Source organism: Oryzias latipes, chromosome 14, assembly GCF_002234675.1.
Source record: "Oryzias latipes chromosome 14, ASM223467v1".
In the NCBI taxonomy this organism is placed as follows: Eukaryota; Metazoa; Chordata; class Actinopteri; order Beloniformes; family Adrianichthyidae; genus Oryzias; species Oryzias latipes.
Window position 1 is genome coordinate 22,359,068 of NC_019872.2, and position 26,326 is coordinate 22,385,393.

The following is a 26,326-nucleotide window of genomic DNA, read 5'->3' on the forward strand; positions in this document are numbered from 1 at the left end:
CACCTCTTTCTACTGCTCTCCCAAGAGTCTGGTATTGTTCTCCAGATTTTGAAGGGCCTCAGATGGTCACGGATTGGCAGGCCTTCCTCTCTATTCATGTCATTTTGCTGCATCTCAAACGGAGCGTCTAGAGGATGACACTTGCTGAGCTCCTGCTGCCTCAGCATGTGGTGTCTGCTTGGGAAGGATTGTGGCTCCAATTGAAGCTTCTGGATAGGTCTTTGTCCTAGTTTTTTTTTTTTTATTTCGTGGGCTGAGATGAATCTCATGCTGTGAGATCGGATGGCGTCTGTCATTGGCAAGCAGCAGGATGGCCGCTGAACAGGCTCAGAAGCATGACAGATTTACAGAGAAAGCACTGCAGCTCTTGCCATTTCTCACATATTCATAAAGTGACTTTTGTGAGACATCTTCCTTTGCCAAAAATATCAATGCATAGCTCCTAACTGCCATCCTACCAGTTTTGCCTCATGTTGCAGTATCAAACTATGTTTCTTTTGTGTTTCACAGCTGAAGCCTGGGCAGAACAACTGCAAGGACAGTGACAGCGAGAGTGTCAGTGGAGAGTTCAAGCCTTCAGTTCGATGCAGCTCCAGAGAGAGACTGACAGATGTGAGTACATTAACCAATATGACTTACTACCATGTAATCAGTACACACACTTTTGCAGCCAAATTTGCAGGGTTAATGGTTAGTACTCCCAAAGCTCTTTTCTACCATGCTTTAAAGCCCATTGCCCTTCACAGTCACCGTCCTATTCACCCATGCACACAAACATCACACTGATGACGGCTCCTCAATCTATGCTCTGCACTGGACCAGTTTCAGTGTGCGGTCAGTAACACCATCAGGCATTTTGAGTGTCAGGTGTGTCGTGACGGTCTGACAAGCAGTGCGTTTTGGATGTCGCAGCACTTCCAGAGTTCAAAAATCTGTACTTTGGCAAGGTAGATGTGTCATGTCAACAAATCAGGGACTCAGCTTAGGCCCGTGACATCTGGATGTCGTGGTCAGCGGGCGGAGTCCAAAACCAACATGGAGGAGAAGCTGATCGCTCTACTCCTGAATTGTAATTTATTTTTCTTATTTGCATTGAGACAATAATAAAAGTTCTAATCTGTGTCTTCCATGCATTGCAAATGAGATGTACAGACACAGTATACAGACAATGCTTCCATTTAGTGGTGAGGCTGAAAACTTTTGACGGTAGCTCCTCCCACACTCAGTGGGAGTGTGGCGCTATGTTGGACAAGCGTCCAGCGGCGAATTTGACGCTCGGCGCAAACCGCATTTGGTGCGAACACAGTATTACGCTTGCAGCTAGCTCAATCATTAGGAGCAGTGTAGGGTTCAGTGTCTTGCTCAAGGACACTTCAACACATGGACAGGAAAGGTAGGAACTAAACCTGCTCTCTCTGTCCGTCCGCAGTGTATTGAATGCATTTAGGACCCTAAAAGACGTGAGTGCAGCAGACAGTGTAAAGATTTAATGGCTCTTTACCATAGGCACATCTTGACAAAAAGGTCATAAACCAAACCAGCTACCTCGGTAAAGTTCAAATGGAGTTTGTGTTATTACACATTTAATGTTAACACTTAGTTAGTGTTTTTCACTTCATGTCACACTTTAAATCTTTGATTTACTGACCCATCATGATGGTTTGTATCAAAAACAGATGTCTCACACTAAAAAACATCATGCCGAGGTCTGCGTAGAGTGCAAGAGGCCTTAATTCATTGCTATAATTTGGATCTGACAACATTAGCATCTAGAGAAGCAGAATGTGTTTAATTTGCCGAGATGATTTGAAACAGCTGCGAGCAGCCGGTAAAAACAATAACAAATACGGAGATATCTGTGAGCTGTTTTGTTTCAGTGAATTATTTGTAGGATTGTTTAGGTATCGGGGCATTCCCTAAAATGCATCGTCATGTTAGCCTTTTGACTCAAGAACTGCCTCCCTGTTACTCAATCCTGCCTTTGCTAAAAGTAAAGAATGCTTGTCCCCTGAACCCAAACAATGGCTTGCTTTCACAGAAGAGAAGACTACTAACCATTAACCATTGTTCTTTTCAGAATCTTATAAGTGGGCAGCCTGCACTTTTGATTAGGAAAAATCCAGAACTTTCAAAAGCTATGAAGGCCCCTCAACATTTTATTTGCATGTTTGCTCATCAGACTTTCTTTGATCAGCAGAACCCTTTAACTTCTCTGTCATTTTATTATAAACCCCATTGAAAGGTAATAATACAAACATGACATCAACATTGAGCTTTATTTGTTTGCTACCATAAATAATCAATACATAAAACGAGTTTCTTTCTATTTTCTCGGAGACCCCCAGAAAAGACTCGTCCCTCCGCCTTTCTTTGTTGTAAAGCTTGATTGTTCCAAGCATATTCTTAAGATGTTTCAGTCAAAGAGTTTCATCTGCAAAGACACAAGCACACGCACACAGTGTCTCTCTGCCAACTCCACAACTCATACAAAAGGCAGCATTTGGGTCTAACATTCTTTTATGGAGATGCTGAAGGCAAGCACTGACTGACAAAAGAAAGAGCGGCTGCATGTCCTTTCACCTTCTGACATATTGGAAGATGTAAAGCGAGAAAGCTCCAGGGACCTTGCTGCCAGACACCCATCTCTGCTCTTTGATTTGTGTGGAGAATCTACAGCGAAGCGATCAGATATCCGGCCATAATTAAAGTTGTCAGTCGGAGAGCAAGCGAGTCTTTGAGGAAGACATGGCTGAACAAGTGAAGCAAAACTGATTCTGCATGTAGCTTTATAATGCTTGACTGGGCATGAAATGAAATAAGTAATTTGATGTTGACAACAGGAATTGAAATGATACTTGCTGATTTGTGTCAGACTGCACTGCTGTGACAATGTGGCAGGATACCATAGTTGTTACATAAACAACAAATGCTTTAAACACACATGACTGTCATGTAAAGCACTAAAATATTCATGCTTTTCCTGTCGTGATCTGTTGTAGCATCCATATACTACAGGACACAACATTCCTCAACATTTCTTGACACTCAAATCCACAGTATTCCAAGTCTTTAGGAGATATTTATGTCCTTTTCATGTCAAGTCTGGCACGCCACACATGGCTTCTCATTTGCACTGATAATAGTGTTTCAAGTTAAAGTACGAGTTTGCTGGATGCAAAACTCATTTCAATGTTTCATTTTTTTTTTTTTGACTTCCCAAAATCCTTTGATCGGCTTTGTCTTATAAAAACTGCACCATCTCTCTATTTAGAATCATTCAAGCGTGTACAGCCTTTCCTGGTTTATTGCAGGATTTACCTACAAAAGACAAAATCTACAAAGTGGAATTACAGATGTTGTAAAACTCCTCACTACACACTTTATACACTTTTCTCAGAACATTTTCACACTTTTCTTTTTTGTTTAAACTCTCAAAGTTCAAACCATAGAAAAAAAAAGTCCAGGATCATAGAATGAAAAAAAAGATCTGCTTCTGCTCACGATCAAAGATTTCTGTAGATTTGTCAGGCTGAATCCATTTTGTACATTAGACACAGCACAGAAAGGATTGATTGACAAGGTCAACAGCCAAATTAGAACAAAGAACACAGTGCAATATTAAAAAAAGGATCTAAAATTATACAGAAAATATCTTTGAATCAGTGAGACCGCAAAAGGTGAGCTGCGGTATAGCGAAGAAACACTGTACAACTTTGCATTGTTTTTTATACTAACAGCAAAAAGGAAGACAGAGACGATTCAGAAATGTTGGAAATCTAGATAGACAACTTTATTTATCCCCTTGGGATGTTCCCGCATGGAACAAAAAAAGTGGTTTTATCTAGTGGTTTCCATCCTGTGCTTGTTTTACTTGTTACATTCTTCTGAGCATTCTTGTTCAGCTGAAGATTCTTACCATGCCAGTCTGTAAAGGGGCGGGGTCAGCTACCCATCACCAAAAGCCCAAAAAACACTGCAGTAACCCACTGCTTATTAGACCAACAGTTCACTAATGGTATATACTCCAGCGTTCTCTTACTCTCGTGGACGAACTACACTCCAATGAAGCAGATGAAGTGAGTTTGCCGACCTGGGAATGACTGGCAGGGAAATGGAGGCCAGGGGAGGTCAAGCCTGGAAGCCTTGTCTCTCCAGTTTGCTTTCCCTCCTCACTCACTCCATCCTGCCAGCTCATTAAGGCCTACAAATGGCACATCAGCTCGGCTGTGTTTGCTTCAACCCCAGACCCCGGCTAAATTGGCAGGCTTAGCAGCATTTGCTGAAAGCTCAGGGTTCCCTTTTGGGTTTATTTGAAGCCGACATGGCAGCCACCCACCCTCCCCCCATCGTCGCAGTGGCAGGCGTTCAAGCAGACAGCAGACCCGAGCAGGGGGAGTCTGCTGGATCAGGGGAGGGCATGGAGCTCGGGTTGAATCACTCCCGTTTAGTCTCTGCGGCAAGGGGTGAAATGCCATCATTATCCGGCTGCCTATCAAATAAATTGGCAATTACGGACCTGGGATTGCGAGTAAACAGCATGTTACTCCTTTTTTTTCCCCAGCCAAGGCTCTTGATTAGTGGCGGGTGCAATAGAGAGGAGCTCCACAGTACTGGGTTTGAGCCCGCTAGTGACTGTTAGCCAACGTGATGAGAGACACAAGAAACCGACTGTAATGAGTTCACCCCTATATATCAGTGACTATTTTAATGGTCAGACAATGCTTCCTGTTGTGTCCTGCTTTATCTGCGGTTTGGTGAGGATTCTGTCCGACCTGCTGAAGCTCAGCTTTGACAACCTTTGTTGAGTTTAGGTTGTGATACTGGTGTAAAAACAATGATGCTTGTCTGTTTATGCACAGTGTAATGAGAGCATAATGTGTTAGAGACAGCACCAGTTGTTTCCTCAGACTGATCAAAGCTTTATGAATGCCTTGGGTTCATTGGAATCATTCTGACTATGTATTGGATCAAATTTGTTTTTTTTTTTCCTGTGGAGTTTTTTCATGGAAAAACATCTGGAAGAGATCTTGTCAAAGTCAAGCATATACCGTACAATTTTCCAGAGCTTTTGAAGTGGTTACAGCTAAATTCTTTCTAAAGCATAGTAAAACTGAGCCCCATTATTATTGCTTCCTTTGATGAAAACCTCTGTGGAATTCAATGTGCATGCGGTAAAACCATTTTCAATGCTTAAATTGCAGCTTTTGGAAACTGATTATTGTCATAAAGTTTACTTGATTTTGTGAATAGCACTATTATGATTGGATCTGCTGGCACGAGCACCGTGTTGCACAATGTTTCAAACTTGACCTGGGAGTGAGGTCATTGGCATAAGCTTCTTGTCTGATCTGGATCTCACAGTCCAAGCTCATGTAATATGAACAGAATCTGGCCTACATTACATCAAGTCCATCCCACCACCTCAGTACTTTCTCCAATTATTTCCTGACACTGGGATGTAAATGAGGTCACAGTTCTGCTACATGTCCAGATATGCTGGCCAATTTGCTCTGACACTGAACTAGTAATTGCTTGCATCAATTATCTGTCTCTCTTTCTGTGCCTCGCGATTATTCGAAATGTTTCTTATTAGAGGCAAGCGTTCAGATATGGCAGTAGGAATGTTGTACCTATAATTAGCTCATTATCATGGGATTGTACTCTGCTGAGACTCCAGCTTATGGAGGGAGACGACGCTGAGTCGTACCAAACGGACTATTCACTTGTTGACTATCTTTCCGGTTTAATGATTCTTCATTACATTGGATATTTAAATCTTTCTAATTTTCACCATTGAACCGATTTACACTAAAAGCTATATGTAGTTATTCACATTACTCATATAAACTAGTTCTGTTATGGCCTATAGAAAGTGTTTATGTCATAATTCAACAACACGGTCTAGAACTGTTGAAAACCGCTGCTGCTATTTATTGCCTTATTTAATCCGTTATTTATGACCTGTACTTTTACTTCCACCTTGCATTATTTTTATTCTTACCCATTGCTACTTTGTTTTTCGTACTCTTCCAACTGCTATTTTTTTCTTGTTTTTGGCTGCTGTGACAACCCAATTTCCCCCCCGGGGATCAATAAAGTGCTATCTTATCTTATCTTATCTTATAAACCTAACCAGGCAAGAACTAATCAAGGGCACATCAACATGTATACCAACAGAACCAGGCATAACTGCATATTTTGAAAATGTCTTTAATCAACAGCTTGGGTTCTGCTTAGAGTCTCCAGCTCCTGTATTGCATTTTGCAAGAAGCAGTCTGCTCCATGGATGTAAGTTCAAGATGGCTCAACAGCAACCATTTTTTTGCACTAAAATGGACATCTCTCTTTAACAGCTATAAGCCTTTAAGGTTTATAAAAATACTGTATGTCATATTGTACTTATAATTGCTTAAACTTAATCCATAAAAGTGAAATTACCACATATTCAACATGACTAAGGTTTTTAAGCTCCTCAAAAGATTCAATGTTGCTGAAGCATGCCACTTCTGCTGAATTGTTTGGAAGAGATGGACAAAGTGTTGTGGTTTGTTTTGTGAGCCACTGGCTGTATCTCCACTGGAACATGATGTTCATCAAACCCAGCCTTTTGGAAAATAAAAAGAAACGTAACCTCTTCAACACTAGAGATGTCCCCGGCATCACCAAAATGGATTACTGATCAATTAACAATGCAAAATTCAGCTGGACTTGGTAATTACATAAACAGCCGAAGAGTTAAGGCGGTTGCAAGAACGTCAACACTAGACCTAAAGTTCTGGCGAAAAAGGGTTAAACATCTTACATCATTTACATCCTTGATAAGTGCAGGCGGAGCCCTGCATTCACCCTAGGACCATTGTGATTGACGCATAGAAGCTTCTCGACTCAGGCTCAGAAAAAACAGGAATATGGATTATAATCTCAAAACACTCAAGTATCTATTAACCATTGACTGTATAGCATGGGCCAAGTTAGTGTGACGTCACCCAGAGAAAATGGTTTTTCTTTCGGCTCCAGCAAAATCTAAGTCAATTTAGTTGCCATTTTTTCACAATATGGATGCCCCAATGTTGGAGCCAAACATCGTCAAACATTGTCAATCAATGTTTCTATGGCAACTGCGCTTGCCAGTTAGGAGGGAACTCATTAGAAGTCCACACCCCTACCTACCCAAAGTCTGTCAATCAAAAGTTCAACTTGAGACCACTCTCTTATTGAGGCATCTGAATGTCCAGTTTATTACTTGAATAACTTTCACTACAGAAAGAATATGGAAAAAAAGAGGATTGTCAAGAACATGTTAAAAAAAGGTAGCAGTGCAAGAATGGTTATTCTGACCAATAGAATGACTGAGTAACAGCTGTTTATTTCTCTTTATAAGTCATTGAGATTTTGGCGTCTTTGAACCAGCGGGCACTTCCTGTTTGGAACGCGAGATTGGAGGGGTCACTTAGCCCAATTCACATTTAAAGTCAGTGCCTTTAATGCATTCTGAATATTTATTCCAACTGAGTTCCCTCATATTTCCAAAACTTGTGGAACAGGCAGAACTTTTATGCCGCACACTAATATTTTCTGATTTGCCACAGAACAGCTCTTGTCATAAAAAACTTTCCCTTTTCTCTTTTTATTTATTATACCAGGTTGCTTGATTGCACAGCCAACTTTCTAAAAGATGTTAACATTAAATTGCAAGACTTCCCTACACCTACATCAGGCTGATGAATAGTCTGGCTCTGAAGAATGGCCCGACAGGCTTATTACCACCTCTGACACTTGAAATCAAGGCCCCTTTTTCTCTTCTGTCTGTCGTCTTTATTGTTTGTTCCCGTTTCCTCTTTCACCGCCTGCAGCTGAGTCATCAGGAAGAGAGTATGACACTTTTTGACACGGCAGTCTGACAATATTATGCTTTGCCTCCATCGCCCTGCCAGCACCCTGAAGCCAGCTGTCTGTCAGGGACCTCCCCGGGGTCACTGGAGATGGCTCAAGTGTGCGAGCACCTCACAATTTCTGACCACATTTACAAAACTCGAATTTCATGGCATCTGAACTCCATGATAATAAATAGAGTCTGAGAAACTTTCATGCTGGATGATTTGTGATTCTTGAATGGTAAGAAGTCCAGACTAAATAGGAGTGGTTTGACAATCACTGTGTTTTTTAAGCCTTTATGTTGATTCAAATGATCAACATATAGATTCGGATTTCTTTAAACTCAAACAAAGGGACTTTGGTGTGGGACAAACTGTGATCCTGACTAAACCCAACTCTTCTCCACAGTGGATGAGAAATCTATCCTCATGGAAGATTAATGCACTGGAAAAGTGGTGTTGAATGTCATTGTTGGAGGTTGAAAGTATTGAGCGCCTGAATCCTATCCATATGTTTTCAGGAAAGACATAAATAGGCTCAGCCGGAATCCATTTTGACTTATCAAGCTTAAACCAGTGCCAGAGCCATGCGATACTTGCCAAGTGTTCAGGCTCTGAGGCTTCCAATGACAAATCCTATTTCGCATAATTTTCCCTGAAATTGGCTATGGCTTTGCACTGCCACCTTGTTTTTTTTTCTTTTTTCTTTCATGGTGTGTCCCCCTCTCAGCTACATACTACTTGTGTTTTCCCTGTCACTGGAACCAGGAGCCCCACAGTTTCTCATTTCATACCATGTTCTGTTGGGGGAGTCTCTCCTCTCTTTGTTCCAGCTTTTTCAGAGTGGAAGCTGCTCCGGTGGGGTATGTTGAATAAGTGGAGCCCGGAGGAATCTCTACAAAGGTCTCATTCTGATTGGATACATGCAGAACCCAAGGAGAGAACACTGGTTGCCATAGCAATAAGAGCAATGTGGGAACAGGCTGCATGACGGAAAAAGGGAAGTGGTGGTTTCTTTTGTGATTGTAGGTCTTAATCTACTAACTTCCTCTTTTTGTGAATACACACTGTTAAGCTCACTCACAAACAAACGTAGGGAATAGCACACAAGCGTTGCTATGTTCATCTTTCTTTTTTTAAGCTGAAAGATGATAGAAACATCTCACCATTGTCCTTTAAACCTTTCCTTTGAGTTGCGTTATTATCTGACTAGGTTTATTTTCTCAATCTATGAAATTTTGGTAAAAAAAATTAACCCAAAGAGTGATAAAAATATCTCCATGGACCACCCGCCTGTGAATGTGTGCATAGTTTTTATATACATGAGTCCCTAAGGAGTTTTCTGTGTTTGTATCAGAGTTTAGCTGCTGGGTATCAGAGCTGTGTGGGAGGCTCAACTTTTGTTTGCTCTGTCAGTTTTTGATGAGTTTGTTTGCAGGGGACAAAGGACCAATAATGCCGGAGATGCACAGGTGAGACACTTGATTCACACTGTCCATAAGTTGGATAACGTCTCTGTAGATTGCCTGTGTTTTAGGTCTCACATGAAATCTCCATCAGGGATGCCGTGTAGGTTGAAAATCCTCTGTTTTCTGCAGTTGGTTGGTTGTGAATGTTCTCTGATATGACCATGATAAGAAAAAATAGGAATTTTGAAATTGGCACTAAACTATATACTATGGACTCTAACTATATGTCATTTTAGTCACTTCTATTATCTTTAATATTATTCTATTGACAGAGTATACTTTTTACATATTGTTTTATATCCTATACTTTCTTATACTAAGTGGACACATGTTCCTTTATGTTGAGGTGGAACAGGATCTTGTGTCCTAGGCAGTCGCAGAATAGTTAAATGGGGCTGGATGCCAGTTTTCTTTGAGAAACAGGTGTAATGTCCCTTAAACCACAGAACAGCAGTAGCAAAGATAAATAGACAAACAGATAGACAGACGATGAATGGAGGAGTGCATGTGCTCTTGGAAAAACCAGTTGGAAAAGTATATTCCAGAGACATTATTTCCCTGAAGTCACAGGCTTAAGTCAAATTTGGAAGAGAAATGAGATTGTGTGATGGGAAAAAAAATATTCTTGGAAAAACAGAGGGGTTCATGAGTAGAGAAATAACATTTTCATCTATTTGTGCTCCAGTGAGATATAAACAGCTTTTTGGTAAATACAGGAAGATATGAAAAATGATTTTGTTGGGTTGTTAGAATATTGTTTTTAATGTGCACTTATCCATCAGTAATGGAGGTCTGGCTGCAGAATTCCACTGGATGGCCATTGAACTGGTGTTTTTCGAGCACCAGCAGTTCATTCTTTCATACTGTTTCAGTTCTAACAATGTGCACTTTACAATATGATAAATATCATCTTCTCTTTACTCTTTATAAACATGGATTACATAAAAGCTGTAAATCAGAGGCCCTAAAGCTGAAGACCACTGGTGGTTGTGTGTTTGTCATTTAGTACTTGACTGTGACATAGGCTGGATAAATGTTTTAGCATTACTCGTTGAGTTCTGGGAAACACACACACACATTGTCAATAATCCCACAAAACTCTGTGTGGGATAGGAGGTTCATCTGCTTATCTTAATACATCGGGCTCTCTCCTGGTGACTGAGCTTCTCACCCTATCTCTAAGGGAGCACCCAGCCACCCTGCGGAGGAAGCTCATTTCAGCAGCTTGTATTCAGGACCTCATTCTTTCGGTCATGACCCAGAGCTCATGACCATAGGTAAATTTTGTAACACAGATTGACCTGTAAATTAAGAGCTTTGCTTTCTTGCCCAGCTCTCTGTTTAACACAACGGACAGGTGCAGCGACCACAAAACGGCAGACACTGCTCCAATCTTCCCACACCCGTGAAAGAGACCCCAAGATACTTTAACTCCTCCACTTCGGGCAGGAGCACTCCACCCACCCAGAGAGGGCACACTTCCGTTCTCTGGTCAAGAACCATGGCCTCAGACTTAGCGATGCTGACCCTCATCCCTTCCCCTTGACACTTGACCGCAAACCGTCCCACTCATAACACATGCCCAACTCGTCAATACTGCAATACCATGATGGAGGTCTTGGCTCAATTAAGCAGCCAGGACATCATCATCTGCAAAGAGCAGAGCGGAAATCGTGTGGTCTCCAAACCATTTGGGGATGTAACACCAAATATATGATTTTTACAGCACTTATTTTTAAAACAGACTGACATCACCAGTCTACCAGAAACTTCTACTAATCATAAACATTCACTTTGAATTTGAACTGCGGTACAGCTTTTTTAGATATTTTTTATCAGACTGATGTCTGACTTTGTCTCAACTCTTGTAGGATCTTCTTTCTGCCTTTGTCCTTTCGAATATGGATTTGCTGCTGTGCTTTGAACCATTGAGCTGTGTAACCTTTTAGTTGTGGCCATTCTTCAGCTCTACAGCAGAGCCTTCCTTCTGACTCATTTGATACTTGAAAAGTTCAGAGGCTGTAAAACAAGCCTAACTCGTCAACACTGCAATACCAAGCTCCTTGAAATGTTTGTGCTGATATGCTTGGTGTGGTTTTCACCAGACATCGTGCTTGTTATGGTTTATGGCCAAACATGTTCATTTCCTTTTCGTTTGTTAAAAGGCTGTGGCTTGGGACCACTTTGTGGTTTTCTTTTATAAATACTACAAATGTTGTACAAAAAAGTAGAACGATGGTTAAACTAATGTTTTTCCTTCCCTTTTTACTTAAAAGTTCTACCATCACCTCTTGACACACAAAAACTTTACAGCTCCTCAAGAACCGAGTATGACAGAATATTTGAACTATGTCATATGAAGATATGATGTGAATTAAAATATTAAGCTATTGCAGCACCAAGTAGAATTATTGATTTTGATGTTTTAACTTCAGCTTAAGTAAACTAGTATTTCTTTTGTGCTGCATTCCCTTCCTGCCAGTTTACATCCAAATGTTTCAGAGTTTGGTTCCTACAAGTGGTAGTCACCATCCAACCTAGCTCCCCTTAGCAAAAAAATTTCCATTTAAGTATACAAGTATAAAACATTTATACTAAAATGAGGTAAAATGTTTGAAGTTTACTTTTCATTTACTATCTATATATTGTAAACTTACAATGGAGGTGGTCTCGGTTTGTTTCCCATCTGACTGAGCTTTGGTTTGCTCTGAATTTCCTCAGTCTGAATACAATCCATTCTCTGAGTCGAACAACTCAACCAAAACGGCCACCGTAGCCAGTGGTCATGTGATCTAAACAGATTAGAAATGAAGGAACAGACGAGTCGCGGACAAATGTAAAGCAACAATTGTTGTTTTATCAAACAGAAAAAGAGGTTCCAACTGTTTATTTGTAATAGTGTTTCACTGCCAAAAACACTTCTGACTTGCTTTTCAGTGTCTCGTTATGTGGCACTCACTGCTGTGACATCACTCTAAAAGCTACCTTTTAATTTCCTGAACAGATTCTCTTAAAATAATGCCATAACACCACAATGATGAGACACAACAACTCATTGAAATGTGGTCGAATGAATGCAGGCTCATTAAAACAACTTTTAACATGATACGCATTACCACTCACTGTTTTCCTGACAATCTACTTGTCATAAACACTTACCAGCGTACCTTCTTCGCTGTCTTCTTGCCAGTAACTGCTCTGCGGCATGCCTCCACCGGACCAAAAAAGTGTTGAGCCTGGCGTTCAGATGTTCAAAACTTGTGAGCGAAATATAAAGTTCAAATGAAGTAGAAGAGCAGGACTTCCATAATTTCTTTCTCTAGTAGCTTTGCCCCACACCTGTAATTCCTGACCAATGAGTGATGAGATCTATAGTCACATGGTTTTGTTTATGAGCTTTAGTCCAGAAAAGGGAAAGTCCCCTTGACGGCAGTCTGAATACAGACCAAACGCAAGGACTTGATCTGGACCATATTAAATGGACTGGGTCTGGACCGAACGTTTTTTCCCAGTCTGAATACACCCTAAGATTCATGTTTAAGTTTACAAGAGTATAGAATTTCGCCAAAGTTAGCAATGTATTCCCAAGTAATACTTCCTGTCATCAGTGGACGGCCATTAAGCACTTGTTGCATATCCCGCACTGACTATAGTTGATACTGTTGCTGAAAATAAACAACTGTACAGAATAAGAAGATTAGGATTTCCCAGGAGTGCATCCTCCTACCACATTCCCTCCTGACAAGCTGTGTTGATCTTCTTAGAAGGCTCGCTTTTCGTGCAAGCGAATCCCATCTCTGACATTAAAATGTGGTAATCAAAATATACTGCCGGTTATCATAAAGAGAAAAGCTGAGGCCGTACATAACTGAGGGGGTGGAAGTGAAGCTAAGAGATTTTCGCAAAAGAAAAAAAAAGTGTTACAGAAATCCTAATTTGCTTCCCCAAACATGAAAAATTATTTAGTGGATCCTGGCAACACATGTTGCAGTCCTGCAAAACAGAGTTTAGACTTTTATAAACTGACATGTCAATTAAAATGACTAATTACGTCTTTATTTTTATCCAATTTTGTCTGAGCATTAGACAAATGATCATCAATAAATAACTTGTACTAACAATAGCATATTTTGATATATAAAAGATAAAACAATTGATTTGGCAATCCAAGGAACCATCTTTTTCTTTCTATAAAAGGATGGGGTGAAACGCAGCCAGAGACAAGTCCTAAACTAATCATCATCAGGTGTGCAGACCAAAAGAAAAATGGCCCTGGCTTCAGCTGTGAGTTAAGATCAGCATGGTAATAAGAAATAATCATAAAGGATCAACCGCTGCTAAGCTGAGTCTTAACCCCCCCCCAAAATCCTTTACAAACAATTTGCAACTTTCTATAAAAATAAAAATAAAAAAAAGATTTGTAAGGTTCATTAAAAAAGCTGCTCTTAATTGGAGGAATATGTTTCTACTCAAAAAGAGAAAGAAAATGAACAAGATGTCCTATCAAATATTTAATTAAAACATTGTGTTGAGTTTTAAAAGAGAAGCCTAGGGTCCTGTAGTTCTTCCAACAGTTGCCCATCTACACTGAAGTGGCTGAAAAAGATAAATAATCTTTTGGAAAGGTTAAGTCCAAATGCAGTGCTAACTTTAAAAATCTAGTTAAAAGGAAGAAATCAAGAAATATTTGAGCTGGGTATCACTGTACCCAATAAATTGGATTTTTTTTTCTTTGATTTGCCTAAAGGTTTTTTTTATTTTTTTTCCCAGAGGGAGATGTTCTAACTAGTTATGGACTGGAACCTTTTTTGTTTTATTTTTGTTAAACAGTAGCAGCAGAAACTAAGATTCATAGGATCCAATGCAGGGGTCATTAAACTTTGCACCTAACTGTATACATACTATGTAGTACTCTATGTTTTGCTGTGGTCTGTGGTACATAGTCTAAAATAGCTGGTGAAATAATTTGTCTCTCTGAGGTTCAGAAGGAGCCACAGCAGCTGTGGTTGGTTGGAGGTGAGGTCAGAGTCCATTGCAGAGGCACATAGTACAGGGGATTGGATTGGATTAACCTTGGTATGCCCCTTTTGGCCCGGAGCCGAGGCTGCCAGAAAAAGTGGAATTAGCTGAGCCAGTCAGGGCCATCTGATTCTAAGCTCTGTCCAATTACACTCTTATCTCATGGCCAAATGAGATCAATTTATAGAGGGCAGGGAGTCCTGGCAGCCTGGCCAAGGTGCAATAATCTGCAACAGGAAGCATGTCACTTAACTCCTCTGTGTACCTGCAGAGCCACACCATGTGTTAGGAGACCCACTCGCGTACCTACTGGAGCTGGACCTTCATTTTGCATAAAGGCTTTCTGGTACATTTAGGTGCATTGGGCTGCATCATGGGAAGTGAAAAGCATGGATAATTACAGTCTTGGCACTCATGCCTAAACATTCTGGGTTCTTCTTTGTAGAGCAACAACTATTATAAAAGGGGTAAATAATGGTAATTCCTTTTTTTGTTTTGAGGATAAAAAAATTTCAAGCAGTTGTAGCATTTGGGAACTACAATCTCCACAAAGTCCCCAGCAAATTAGCTCATCAATTAAAAAAAGAAAACACAAAGGTTTGACACATGAAGGTTTAATTATGAAAATGATTAACCTCTTTGTGTGCCACAAAAGCAGACAATTTGTTCTGTTCACCTACTCTTTGGATGCAGTCTCATTCAGCTGAATCACAATCTGGTGTTTAAACTACAGCCTCAGTTCATTTTTCTGTGTGTACGTGTGACATGAAAATAATACCTATTTTTGGTGTTAGGAGTACAAACACTAAAGTTTGACAGTGAAAATGATGCAATTATAACCTGTTAATGCTCCCCTCACACTAATTGGTGACATCAAGCTGCCATAAACTAGAAATTTGGATTAGACATTGTTGCCTAATAAAAAAATTAAAAAAGATTTGGCAAAGTAAAAGATAGAAAATGCCCTCCCTGTACTTCTGCCACACTAGTGCTAGTATTGCACCGCTGGTGTATCGCATGGCCATCTGGAGGACTGTTCTGTGCCCCAATATGACTGGGATGGGAGCCATTTTGGTAAATTCATGTTGAGCTATTTCTTGTCATTCTTTTGTTTTGGGGACAAGCATTCATTGGAGAGCAATAGCTGACTTTGACAAAGTTGTTGTCCTCAGTTGAGCCCTGCCAATTGTACATCCATGGTTACCACTCCCCTCCACCTGACGGTGACGACTCTACCTCTTTTCGGTTCAGATTAAAGTCCCCTTAAATTCACTGCAGCAGGCAGGTGGCACCAGGAAATCCAGCCTCACAGGCACACTGACAATCAGCACTCAGCTTTAAAACACTAATGACCACTGGGAGGGCAGCAGCGGGTGTTAGCGGCCTTCATAAAGACGCCAGCAGTGGCAGATAGAGCTGGAGGGGAATGTCAGGACAGAAGGAAGTGGGCTGGCACATTTTTGGGGTGGGGCTAGCACAGCATTGACTAGATTAGTTTCCAGGGGGCAGAGCTGTAGTCGGTTTGGGAAAATATCACAGCCCATTAGTTAGGAGCAATGAAATGGAGTCAACTTCTGGGACTCCATTAGGAACGCTGCGCTTAGGCAGACAGCGTCCCTCTGTGTGATGTTGCTATTCTGGAAGGATTGAGCGCAGAGATATAATTGGACTGGGGAAATCAAGCAAGTTTCAGTAGTCCTAGCGGGGCTCTCAGACAGAAAATGAGAACACAGGCCTTTGTATTTTCACACCCTCTCTGTGTTAGCTTTACAGCGTTCTGAAAAACCAGCAGCCAATGGAATTTTCTTTTTATTTCAGTCCATTTTCCCAGTCTCTTCATTGTGCAGCTGTGCTTCAATCTATGCCTACATCTCTTTCTTTTTCTTGGTTTTACCATTTGATTTAGAAAATAAGTTTTATGTTTTTGGCTTCAGCTCTAGCTAACCTCAAACTAAGAAATATGCATTTACTCATCTAATCTCCAAGCACTGATGAGAGGAGAAATTGTGCATGATAAAACAAAAAGAAAGGATCAAGCTGCTTGCACAGCAATGAAAAATAGTCAAGAATAATCCCCATTTGTCCCACTTAAGTGTTTCACCCCAATTGTGCCTGCAGAGATAGCTGACATTGGACTACCATATTTTTCGGGCTATAAGTTGCACTTTTAGGAGAACAGTGCGATGCTTCTGAACAACTCTGTCCAGTTCATGCGTTAGTTATAATTAAGTTAGTTACTTTTTGGACGAACATCAATTTGATGCTCAATGCTTGTCCAAAAATAAATGTATAAACCTGCATGTGGGAGGAGCTACCGTCAAGTTTTTACATGGAAGTATTGACTGTGTATCTCATTTACAATCCTTGGAGACATGGGTGATGTTTTCAGATCAGATGAATGTATTTTGTAGAACTCCACAAAAGCATCAGTAAACACTTTTCCTTTGTCTGGTTTCATGACATCATTCGGAGATTCTCCCATTACAGTGAGGTTTATCATCCACTGCAGGAGCTGCATCTGAATGACAGCCACTTTTAGCAGTTCTTCTGTCTCTCTGTGACCCAGTTTGATGACTTGCTGTCCCGCATTAGTCGAAGGAAATAAAAATAAAAACAAGAATAAAAATGTCTCAATTTAAAAAGGAAAAACACCCTTAAATTTGGGGGGAGATTAATCAAATTCTCCTTTTTGTTTTGGGCTGCAATTCAAAGCAAACACTGATACACACCTATAGTGCCGTCTAGTGGTTCTTCGTTAGAAATACCCACTAAAGGCCAACTGGTTGTTAGTGGAAAATAACAAATACATGTGAGGCAACATTTATTTTTAAAAAATCACATATACGTTGCTTCTGAGTATAAGTTGCACCTCTAAGCAAAATATGGAAAAAAGTGCAAATTACAATCCAAAAATATGGTGTCTACAAGCACACTTATGTGTAGGTAAAGACAGGCTCAGTTCTTCAGATAATTGATGTACATTCTTCTGGTACCATCATGGGACTTCCCAACTCTGCTACATTTCAATATGGCATAACTAATTTGATTTGCCCAAAACACTGGATTCTGCTTGTTCTAAATAAAATAAAAAACATGATGACAGTTGCCAACAAAAAAAAAAAAACTTGAAAAAATTATAATCTTTTTGTTTTTCTGATGACATCGGTTGATACAACAGTAAATGTCCGTTATATCATTTTAATAGATATTATTGCAACGTTTTAAAATACAAGAAGGTAAACTCAGTGTGTTAAATATACTAAACCAATTGTAAAAGACTTGTGTTGGTAAATATAGAACTTCTTCTTCTTTCTCTTTCGGCTTTTCCCATCAGGGGTCGCCACAGCGAATCATCCTTTTCCACCTCACTCTATCATGAACATCTTCTACCCTAACATTAGCCAACTTCATGTCCTCTGTCAAGACATCCATGTATCTCCTCTTTGGCCGTCCTCTTGCCCTCCGGCCAGGCAGCTCCATCTCCAACATCCTTCTACCAATATATCCACTATCCCTCCTCTGAACATGTCCAAACCATCTCAGTCTGGCTTCTCTGACTTTGTCGCTAACACAGGCAACTTGAGCCGTCCCTCTGATGTACTCGTTCCTTATCCTGTCTAACCTGGTCACTCCTAAGGAGAACCTCAACATCTTCATCTCTGCTACCTCCATCTCAGCCTCTTGTCTCTGTCTCACTGCTACCGTCTCTAACCCATAGAGCAGAGCTGGTCTCACCACTGTCTTGTACACCTTTCCTTTGAGTCTTGCTGGCACTCTTCTGTCACACAACACTCCTGACACTTTCCTCCAACCGCTCCAACCTGCCTGCACTCGCCTCTTCACCTCTTTTCCACAATCCCCATCACACTGAACTGTTGACCCCAAGTACTTAAACTCCTGCACCTTCTTCACCTCAGCCCCCTGTAACCTAACGCTTCTACCTTGATCCCTCTCGTTCAGACACATGTATTCTGTCTTACTACGACTGACCTTCATGCCTCTTCTTTCCAGAGCAAACCTCCACCTCTCTAGCTGTTCCTCCACCTGCTCTCTACTCTCACTGCAAATTACAATGTCATCCGCAAACATCATTGTCCAGGGAGATTCCTGTCTTACCTCGTCTGTCAGCCTGTCCATCAGCATAGCAAACAAAAAAGGACTCAAAGCTGATCCTTGGTGTAGTCCCACCTCCACCTTGAACTCCTCTGTCTGACCTACAGCACATCTCACCACCGTCATACTTCTCTCATACATGTCCTGAACTACTCTGACATACTTCTCTGCCACTCCAGACGACCTCATACAGTACCACAGCTCCTCCCTCGGCACCCTGTCATACGCCTTCTCTAAATCTACGAACACACAATGCAGCTCCTTCTGACCTTCTCTGTACTTTTCCATCAACATTCTCAAAGCAAAAATGGCATCAGTGGTGCTCTTACGGGGCATGAAACCATACTGCTGCTCACAAATCTCCACCTTCTTCCTAAGCCTGGCTTCCACTACTCTTTCCCACAGCTTCATTGTGTGGCTCATCAACTTTATTCCTCTATAGTTGCTGCAGTTCTGCATGTCACCCTTGTTTTTAAAGATCGGGACCAGAACGCTTCTCCTCCATTCCTCAGGCATCTTCTCACTCTCTAAAATCCTATTGAACAACCTCGTTAGAAATTCCACTGCTGTCTCTCCTAGGCACTTCCATACCTCGACAGGTAGGTCATCAGGACCAACGGCCTTTCCACTCTTCATCCTTTTCAGAGCCTTCCTAACCTCATCCTTTCCAATCTCTGCTACTTCCTGCTCCACAACAACCACATCTTCCTCCCTTCTTTCCCTGTCATTTTCCTCGTTCATCAGCTCCTCAAAATACTCCTTCCATCTTTTCTGTACACTCTCCTGGGTTGTTAGCACCTTTCCGTCTCTGTCCTTAATCACCCTTATCTGTTGCACGTCCTTCCCATCTCTGTCTCTCTGTCTGGCTAGCCTGTACAAGTCCTTCTCTCCTTCCTTTGTGTCTAACCTGTCATATAGCTCATCGTAAGCTTTCTGTTTGGCCTTTGCCACCTCTCTCTTCACTCTACGCTGCGCTTCCTTGTACTCCTGTCTACCTTCCTCAGTCCTTTCTACATCCCACTTCCTTTTAGCCAACCTCTTCCTCTGGACGCATTCCTGTACTTCCTCATTCCACCACCAAGTCTCTTTACCATCTTTCCTCTTTCCAGATGACACACCTAGCACCTTCCTACCTGTTTTCCTGATAATTTCTGCTGTAGTTTCCCAGTCATCTGGAAGCTCATCCTGACCACCCAGGACCTGTCTCAACTTCTGCCTAAATTCCTCACAAGTTTCTTCATTCTGTAGCTTCCACCACTTGGTCTTCTTTTCTGTTTTCCCTCTCTTCTTCTTCCTGGCCTCCAGAGTCATCTTAGGCACCACCATGCGGTGCTGTCTGGCTACACTCTCTCCTACCACCACTTTGCAGTCATTAACCTCTCTCAAATGACCTCGTCTACATAGGATGTAGTCCACCTGAGTACTCCTACCTCCACTTCTGTATGTCACTCTATGTTCCTCTCTCTTCTGGAAGTAAGTGTTGACTACAGCCATTTCCATCCTCTTCGCAAAGTCCACCACCATCTGTCCCTCCAGATTCCTTTCCTTCACACCAAACCTGCCCATCACCTCCTCATCACCTCTGTTGCCCTCACCAACATGCCCATTAAAGTCTGCTCCAATAACAACTCTCTCTCCTCTGGGAAAACTCTCTATGACCTCATCCAACTCACTCCAGAATCTCTCCTTCACTTCTAACTCACAGCCAACCTGTGGCGCATACCCACTGACTACATTCACCATCACCCCTTCAATTTCTAACTTTAGGCTCATCATCCTGTCTGAGACTCTTTTCACCTCTAGAACACTGTTTACAAACTCCCCCTTCAGAATCACTCCTACCCCGTTTATCTTCCTATCAACACCATGATAGAAAAGTTTGTATCCTCCTCCAATACTACGTGCCTTGCTGCCCTTCCACCTTGTCTCCTGCACACACAGTACATCTACCTTCCTTCTCTCCATCATGTCTGCCAGCTCTCTGCCTTTCCCTGTCATTGTACCAACGTTAAGAGTCCCTATTCTCAAACCTATGTTCCTGCCTTTTCCCTTCTCTCTCTGGCCACGGACCCTTCTGCCTCCCCTCTTTCTTCCACCAACAGTAGTCAAATTTCCACCGACACCCTGTAGGTTAACAGCATCGGTGGCGGTCGTTGTTAACCCGGGCCTCGACCGATCCGGTATGTCTAAAGTGTTGTGGATGATTCGCATGGTTATTTTGGCAATTTTTACGCCGGATGCCCTTCCTGACGCAACCCTCTCTATTTATCCGGGCTTGGGACCGGCACAGAAGTTACTGGCTTGCAACCCCTGTGGCTAGATTTGGTAAATATAGAACATCACAGTTAAATAATGCTTTTATCAGATTCTTTCTTACCAAGTTTTTTTAAGGAAATGGAAAGAGATCACTTAGGGTTATCCATTTAAGTTAATTGGTTTAGTTAGGGATTAGTGAATGCAATTAGATTACATGCTTAATGGAGTATGTAGCCATTGGAAGAAGATCGCAATCTGTTGCGTGTTTCCTTATGAGCGGCTAAATGTAAATATATCGGGGTTTTAGTAAGGAGAAGCTTAAACAGAATGATATATCATTCAGTATGACACTGCCTGACAAAAAGAGGCTGCAGAATCTCCCTCCCCTTCCCTCTTTGTCCTTTCTATTTATGGAATTATATTCCCATAGCAAGTGTGTTGACATTCATACACCTCTTGGGAACGCATCACTGAATGTTATCAGCACCTTAAAGACAGGCCTTAGCCCCCCATAAGCCCGTAGTAGGTGCTTCTGGCTTACTGGCTTCTGGCCTTTCTTGAAAGATGCACCCCACCTCAACCTTCCACCCCTGACCCGTCTGCCAGCCTGAAGAAAGAGCCCTTGACAAGCCCTTTGATGAAAGAAGAAGAAGGCCAGCTTGAAAAGAATGGGTGAAATGGAGGGTAAAAAGGGAGCCAGCCGTTTGAAATGTCTACACTAAGATCTAATCAAGCTTTAGTAGCTGTGCTGCTTTCAAAAGTAGCTCCACCACATGACAACCAGCAGTCTCTCTGTGTCCAGAAGTCTAATGTCAGCCCCCCCCCACTCTTTATTGAGTAACCCTCTGGAGCATATCATTTTTATTCCAAACTCTGTCTTTAACTCCCCACACACACCAGCAACAACTTCAGCAAAGAGGTGCCTTGACAGATTTGTTATCTTTTCAGCCCGTCAATGCACCCTGGAGATTTGCTGCACCGGCAGTTAGGAAGGACAGTGCTACAGCAGAAACGAGCAAGTAAATGTCAGGTGAACCATGAAGCCTGGATAGCATAAGTTTTGTGTGTCACAAGCGGGGAAAAGGTGTCGCTGATATGTTTTTTACCCAACTGCTTGACGTGGCAGTTTGTGCCATAATTTTCTTTTATCTGTATCCAGACTTTGAAGGCTCACTTCTTCTGTGCAGACATCACTGTTATGTCACTTAAGTGAAGAAAAACAAACTGCTGTTAGTTTGTTGTGACATTTCTGTAACAATATCAACATAAGGCCTATAGAAAAAAATCTTTGTGCCATTTTCCTAATGATGTCTGTGCATGGTTGTGTTCTGGATCATTTACTTATTCCTTATAATTTTTAATTCATAGCTGTATTAAAAAACAAAAGTCTCAGAATGACTCCCTAAAGAATTAAGAATTGATTAATGATAAAAATAAAAAAATAGATAAAAATGGTGCAAATTAGACGGGATTGGGAGCATGTCATAATAAAACTAAATGACAAACTTGGTGCATGATGGTGAGCTCTCCACATCTGCCGAAACACCTTCCTCCTTGCTGCCTGTTGTTTCTCCTTCACTGCTGTTTTCTCCACTTGTGGAAACCTTTTTTCTTCTCTTTGGTGCCTAACTTTGGAACTTGGAAAGATTCCAGGCTTCCCACAGGGCTCTCGTGACGCAGGCCTTCCTCTGCTTCTCAAAGCGTCTCCTCCGCCCTCCACTTCCGGCCCGTCTTCACTTGGAATCAAGCCTTGGCATCCTTGGATTTCTTGAACCCCTACTGCACCATTTCTCTAGCTCCTGTCACCTTGGTTTTCTCTTAAAATGATTTCAAGGGCAGCATGGGACGGCATAAACAAAAATGGACCATGGCATTCTAGAATCTCAAACTGTACTGTACAGTTAGGGAGATTCGTGAGGATGCTACAATTTCCCAGCCCCTATATTCTCTCAGGGTCATTGTACAACGATGACAGATGTTGGTCCGAGTGCTCCTGTGAGGAGGCAAGTATTCCTCTGAACTTTGCCCACAGTTGGTCTCCAGTTAACTTAAAAGGATTTCCAATACATAGAAAAGATGTTTGCGTGCACTCTCGGATCACAGCCTTCAATGCTTCGCCCAGGGGGAACTCTGATCTTCTTTCTTATGATGCTCATTAAGTGGACCAAACTGAAGTAATTCTCTTTTCCTACCACCCTGTACTAGGACCTTATAGCTTTCATCTCCTTCCTTGTTTGGCCAAAATTGACATCAAACTAAAACTGGATTCATCTTCAATACTGATTTCGGACATTTTGAGATTTTTATATGCATGGGACGTCTGTACCACTACCACTACCCCCACCAAAAACTTTCTTCACTCATGGTTCTTTAATCAGTGACTGTTTTATCAAATGTGATGTAACCTTGCATTAACACTGAATCTGATTCGCGCAGCAGGGACAGCCATTTCAATGTTAAGTCAATGTACAGATGAGTGATTTCAGCGTCAGGGACAGCACAGCACTCAGGCGACAGCGCATTTTGTCCGGTGCGACAATTCTGACGCATGGTGAACATTTGGCTATGCCGCGCAAGTTTAACCCTTGTGCTATCTTAGGTGACCCCACCCTTGCATTGACGTGTTCTCCCTATATGACAAAGGTGGATAAAGGTGGAAAGATTTCGTGTAATCCATGGACACCAGTGAAGATCACAAATCGTTGAAGAAAAAAGGTTCAGCGCACTGTCTAGTGGGTCTACATGACCCAACTCCCAATGGTAAAGTGCCTAGGATAGCACAAGGGTTACATATCTGAACTTCAGCGAAGAATTCCCACATTGTAAACCGATCAGGAACTCAGCTTTGGCTCATGATGTGGTGATGCTGTTGGGGAAATTCTGATCATTCTCCTGCTGAACTCTAGGGGTGTGCCAAAATATCGATATGGTGATATATCGCGATATTTAGTCCCGTGATTGATTCTCGATGCGTCTTCATCAAGTATCGACCTTTTATTAATGTTTGGAGACCCTGTAAAACGTTATATTAATCATACTTTGGTAAGACGATTCTTCGGAGGGTAGATAGGGGGCGCTCGTTGCGAGATTGCCTGTCGCGGACGGACGAAGAACAGTACACAGTCAGCATTGAAGCTGCATCACCCAGAGTTGTGTGAGTAAGCCGAGGCTGTTGCTGGCCTGAGGCCGACACAGCCCGGCGCGGATACCTTTTTCCAGGCGAAGCTGACACCATCTACTGCGAGAGCAGAGGCAATGACAAACAGGATTGCTGCAGCGAGGTGGAGAACGAGAGATTTCGGTTTTTATTGAATGCATTAGACATTGACATTCCCTCTCGGAAATACTGAAAAAATGATCCCTGCACTGTACGCCCAGACCAGCGCTATGGTTGAGATGGCGCCGGAAACTGCTTAGACCCACCTTCTCCTCAAAGCAGAGGTAGATGAGCGGCGTCTTGACGCTAAAAAGCCTGTGGTTCTCAAGAAAAACATGAACATATAAACATACATCACATGCACTTTATCCACAAACGTTTTGTCCAGAAAGATGCTTACTTTTAGATGCACTTAAAGTTCATGTATTTTATACCTGGTAATTTATTTTGTTAGGAACTAATGTCTTAAATAACGTAAAGGAAAGTTTCTAGCCACTTGATTTTTTTTTTCTGGAAATATTTTATTTTTGTTTACTCAACATTTGCACTAAATAGTGTCATTTATTTTTAACAAGGACACTATAATTTGTACACAGACTTAATACCTGATTTACAGCTATTTTTTTAAATAATGCAATCGCTATGGCTTTGTTATTTAAAAGTTAATACCAATGTGTCTGGCAGCTACTTGACTTATTCTTTTTTTATCCTGGTTACAGCAATTTTGTACTAAATAATGGCACTGCTGTTCATGTTCACTATTTTTTTAACCAAATTTTACAGATATTTCCAAATGAAAATTGTCATTGTTTGTCAAAGACAGAGTATTACTGATTTCAGCAATGTTACACTAAAGTCTGTTATTCATTACACCAAATGGGACACAAGTTGTTAATTATCGTTTTGTTTAAAAACTAAAAAAATAAATGGGAAAACATTTTCCAAAAACTGTTTTTCCAGTTCTCCTTTCTTAAAGTTTCCTTTACCGTGAGTTGTTAGAGACGACAAATATCGATTATCACATTATTGCCATATCGTGATAGTATTGTTATCGTGAGCAATGTATCGCAAATCGTATCTTATCGTGAGGTACCCAGTGATTCCCAGCCCTACTGAACTTCATGATACTTTTCTTATTTGTGACTGTACTGGGAAAGTCTCTGAATGATCTCATGAAGCCGAACATGGAGATGTGATGCTTTTATATAACTCTTCAAATTAAATAAACCTGATTTCTCAACATCAGTCGTGTCCTCCATGCAAATATGAGGTATACAGATATACAGTCAATGCTCCCATGTATCATTTATTCTAAAAACATTGGATAGTAGCTCCACCTACACGCGGCATGAATGTCAGGTTTATGTCAGGTTCTTTGTACGCATCTAAACAGAGGTGGCGGATGCAACTTGCCACGCAAATTGTGTTCAGAGTTAATGAAAAGAATAAGGTTAAAATAACTTTTATGTTCTGTTGCTAGTAGTCTATTCTCTTAAACCTAATATGAACACTTTGTTTGGATGGGTCAAATTAGCATTTATCATCTACAAAGTTGCATAATGACTTGATAAGATTTGTACTTGTGACATAAATTCTCATCTTTGATTTAAAAAGAAAAAAAAACCTGTATCTAAAAATGGAAACAAATATGCCATACTAAGAAATTTCCTCAGTTGCATTTTGTCTGAGCGTTTTGGCTCTTGCAGGAACATGCTTTTCCCTTTTCAGTCCAAATAAGAAGACTTGAGCACACCCTCTCAGCCTCCGGGTGTGTGCTTGTGTGTTCTTGTACCAGATTACCTGATCTGATTTAAAGATTTAACCTTGCTGTAGTGCTGTTTGTACACTTCTGGTAAGTTTATTTGGTGTCCCGAGATCTCATATTAAATCCCTAATCTGCAGTCTCCCTTATCCTTACTTACTCAGAGAAAAGAATTGGATCTAAATGGCCCAACAATTTCACTGTCCTTAATGGTGTTGCTCAAGGAAAAGCTGTGTTGCTCTCTCCAGTCTTTTTACAACAGCTTAAACATTTCGCTTGGGTGTGGATTAGTGGATAATGGGCCCAGCAGAAAGCCAGGTACAAGCTATTGAAATGTTCCTGAGATAGCCTTAGAGAGCCGCTGGCTAGAGGGGGAGGGTTCATTGTTGGTGTGACAGTTTGCCTGAGTGGATTACATGCAATTTAGGGGACTGTATTGGATTGGGCTGTGCCCAATTATCCTCTTGGATTGGATTGCAAGTGAGTAACCTCCTATTCCAATTTCCAGTGCACCAGGTGAAGCCTGCAACATCCTGCTGCTGCACATTTGGAGAAATTAAGTCACTGAACCTGGAGATAAGACGTGTTCACAACATGAGAAGATGGACCAAATTTTACTTCTCGCTGATGCAATACACTGGCACACCTAACTAAAAGCATCACCATGGACTGTCTA

General features: G+C 41.4%; 1 protein-coding gene across 8 annotated transcripts in view; it reads left to right on the plus strand.

Moving 5' to 3' along the window:
- Positions 1-26,326, plus strand: part of auts2 (AUTS2, activator of transcription and developmental regulator) — a 356,245-nt gene that overhangs the window by 148,741 nt on the left and 181,178 nt on the right. For all 8 annotated transcript variants that reach the window (XM_011483793.3, XM_011483792.3, XM_011483795.3 and 5 more), the window contains one exon: positions 511-612. In XM_011483793.3, the coding sequence (XP_011482095.1) occupies positions 511-612 (102 nt within the window). The remainder of the gene's footprint in view (positions 1-510; positions 613-26,326) is intronic.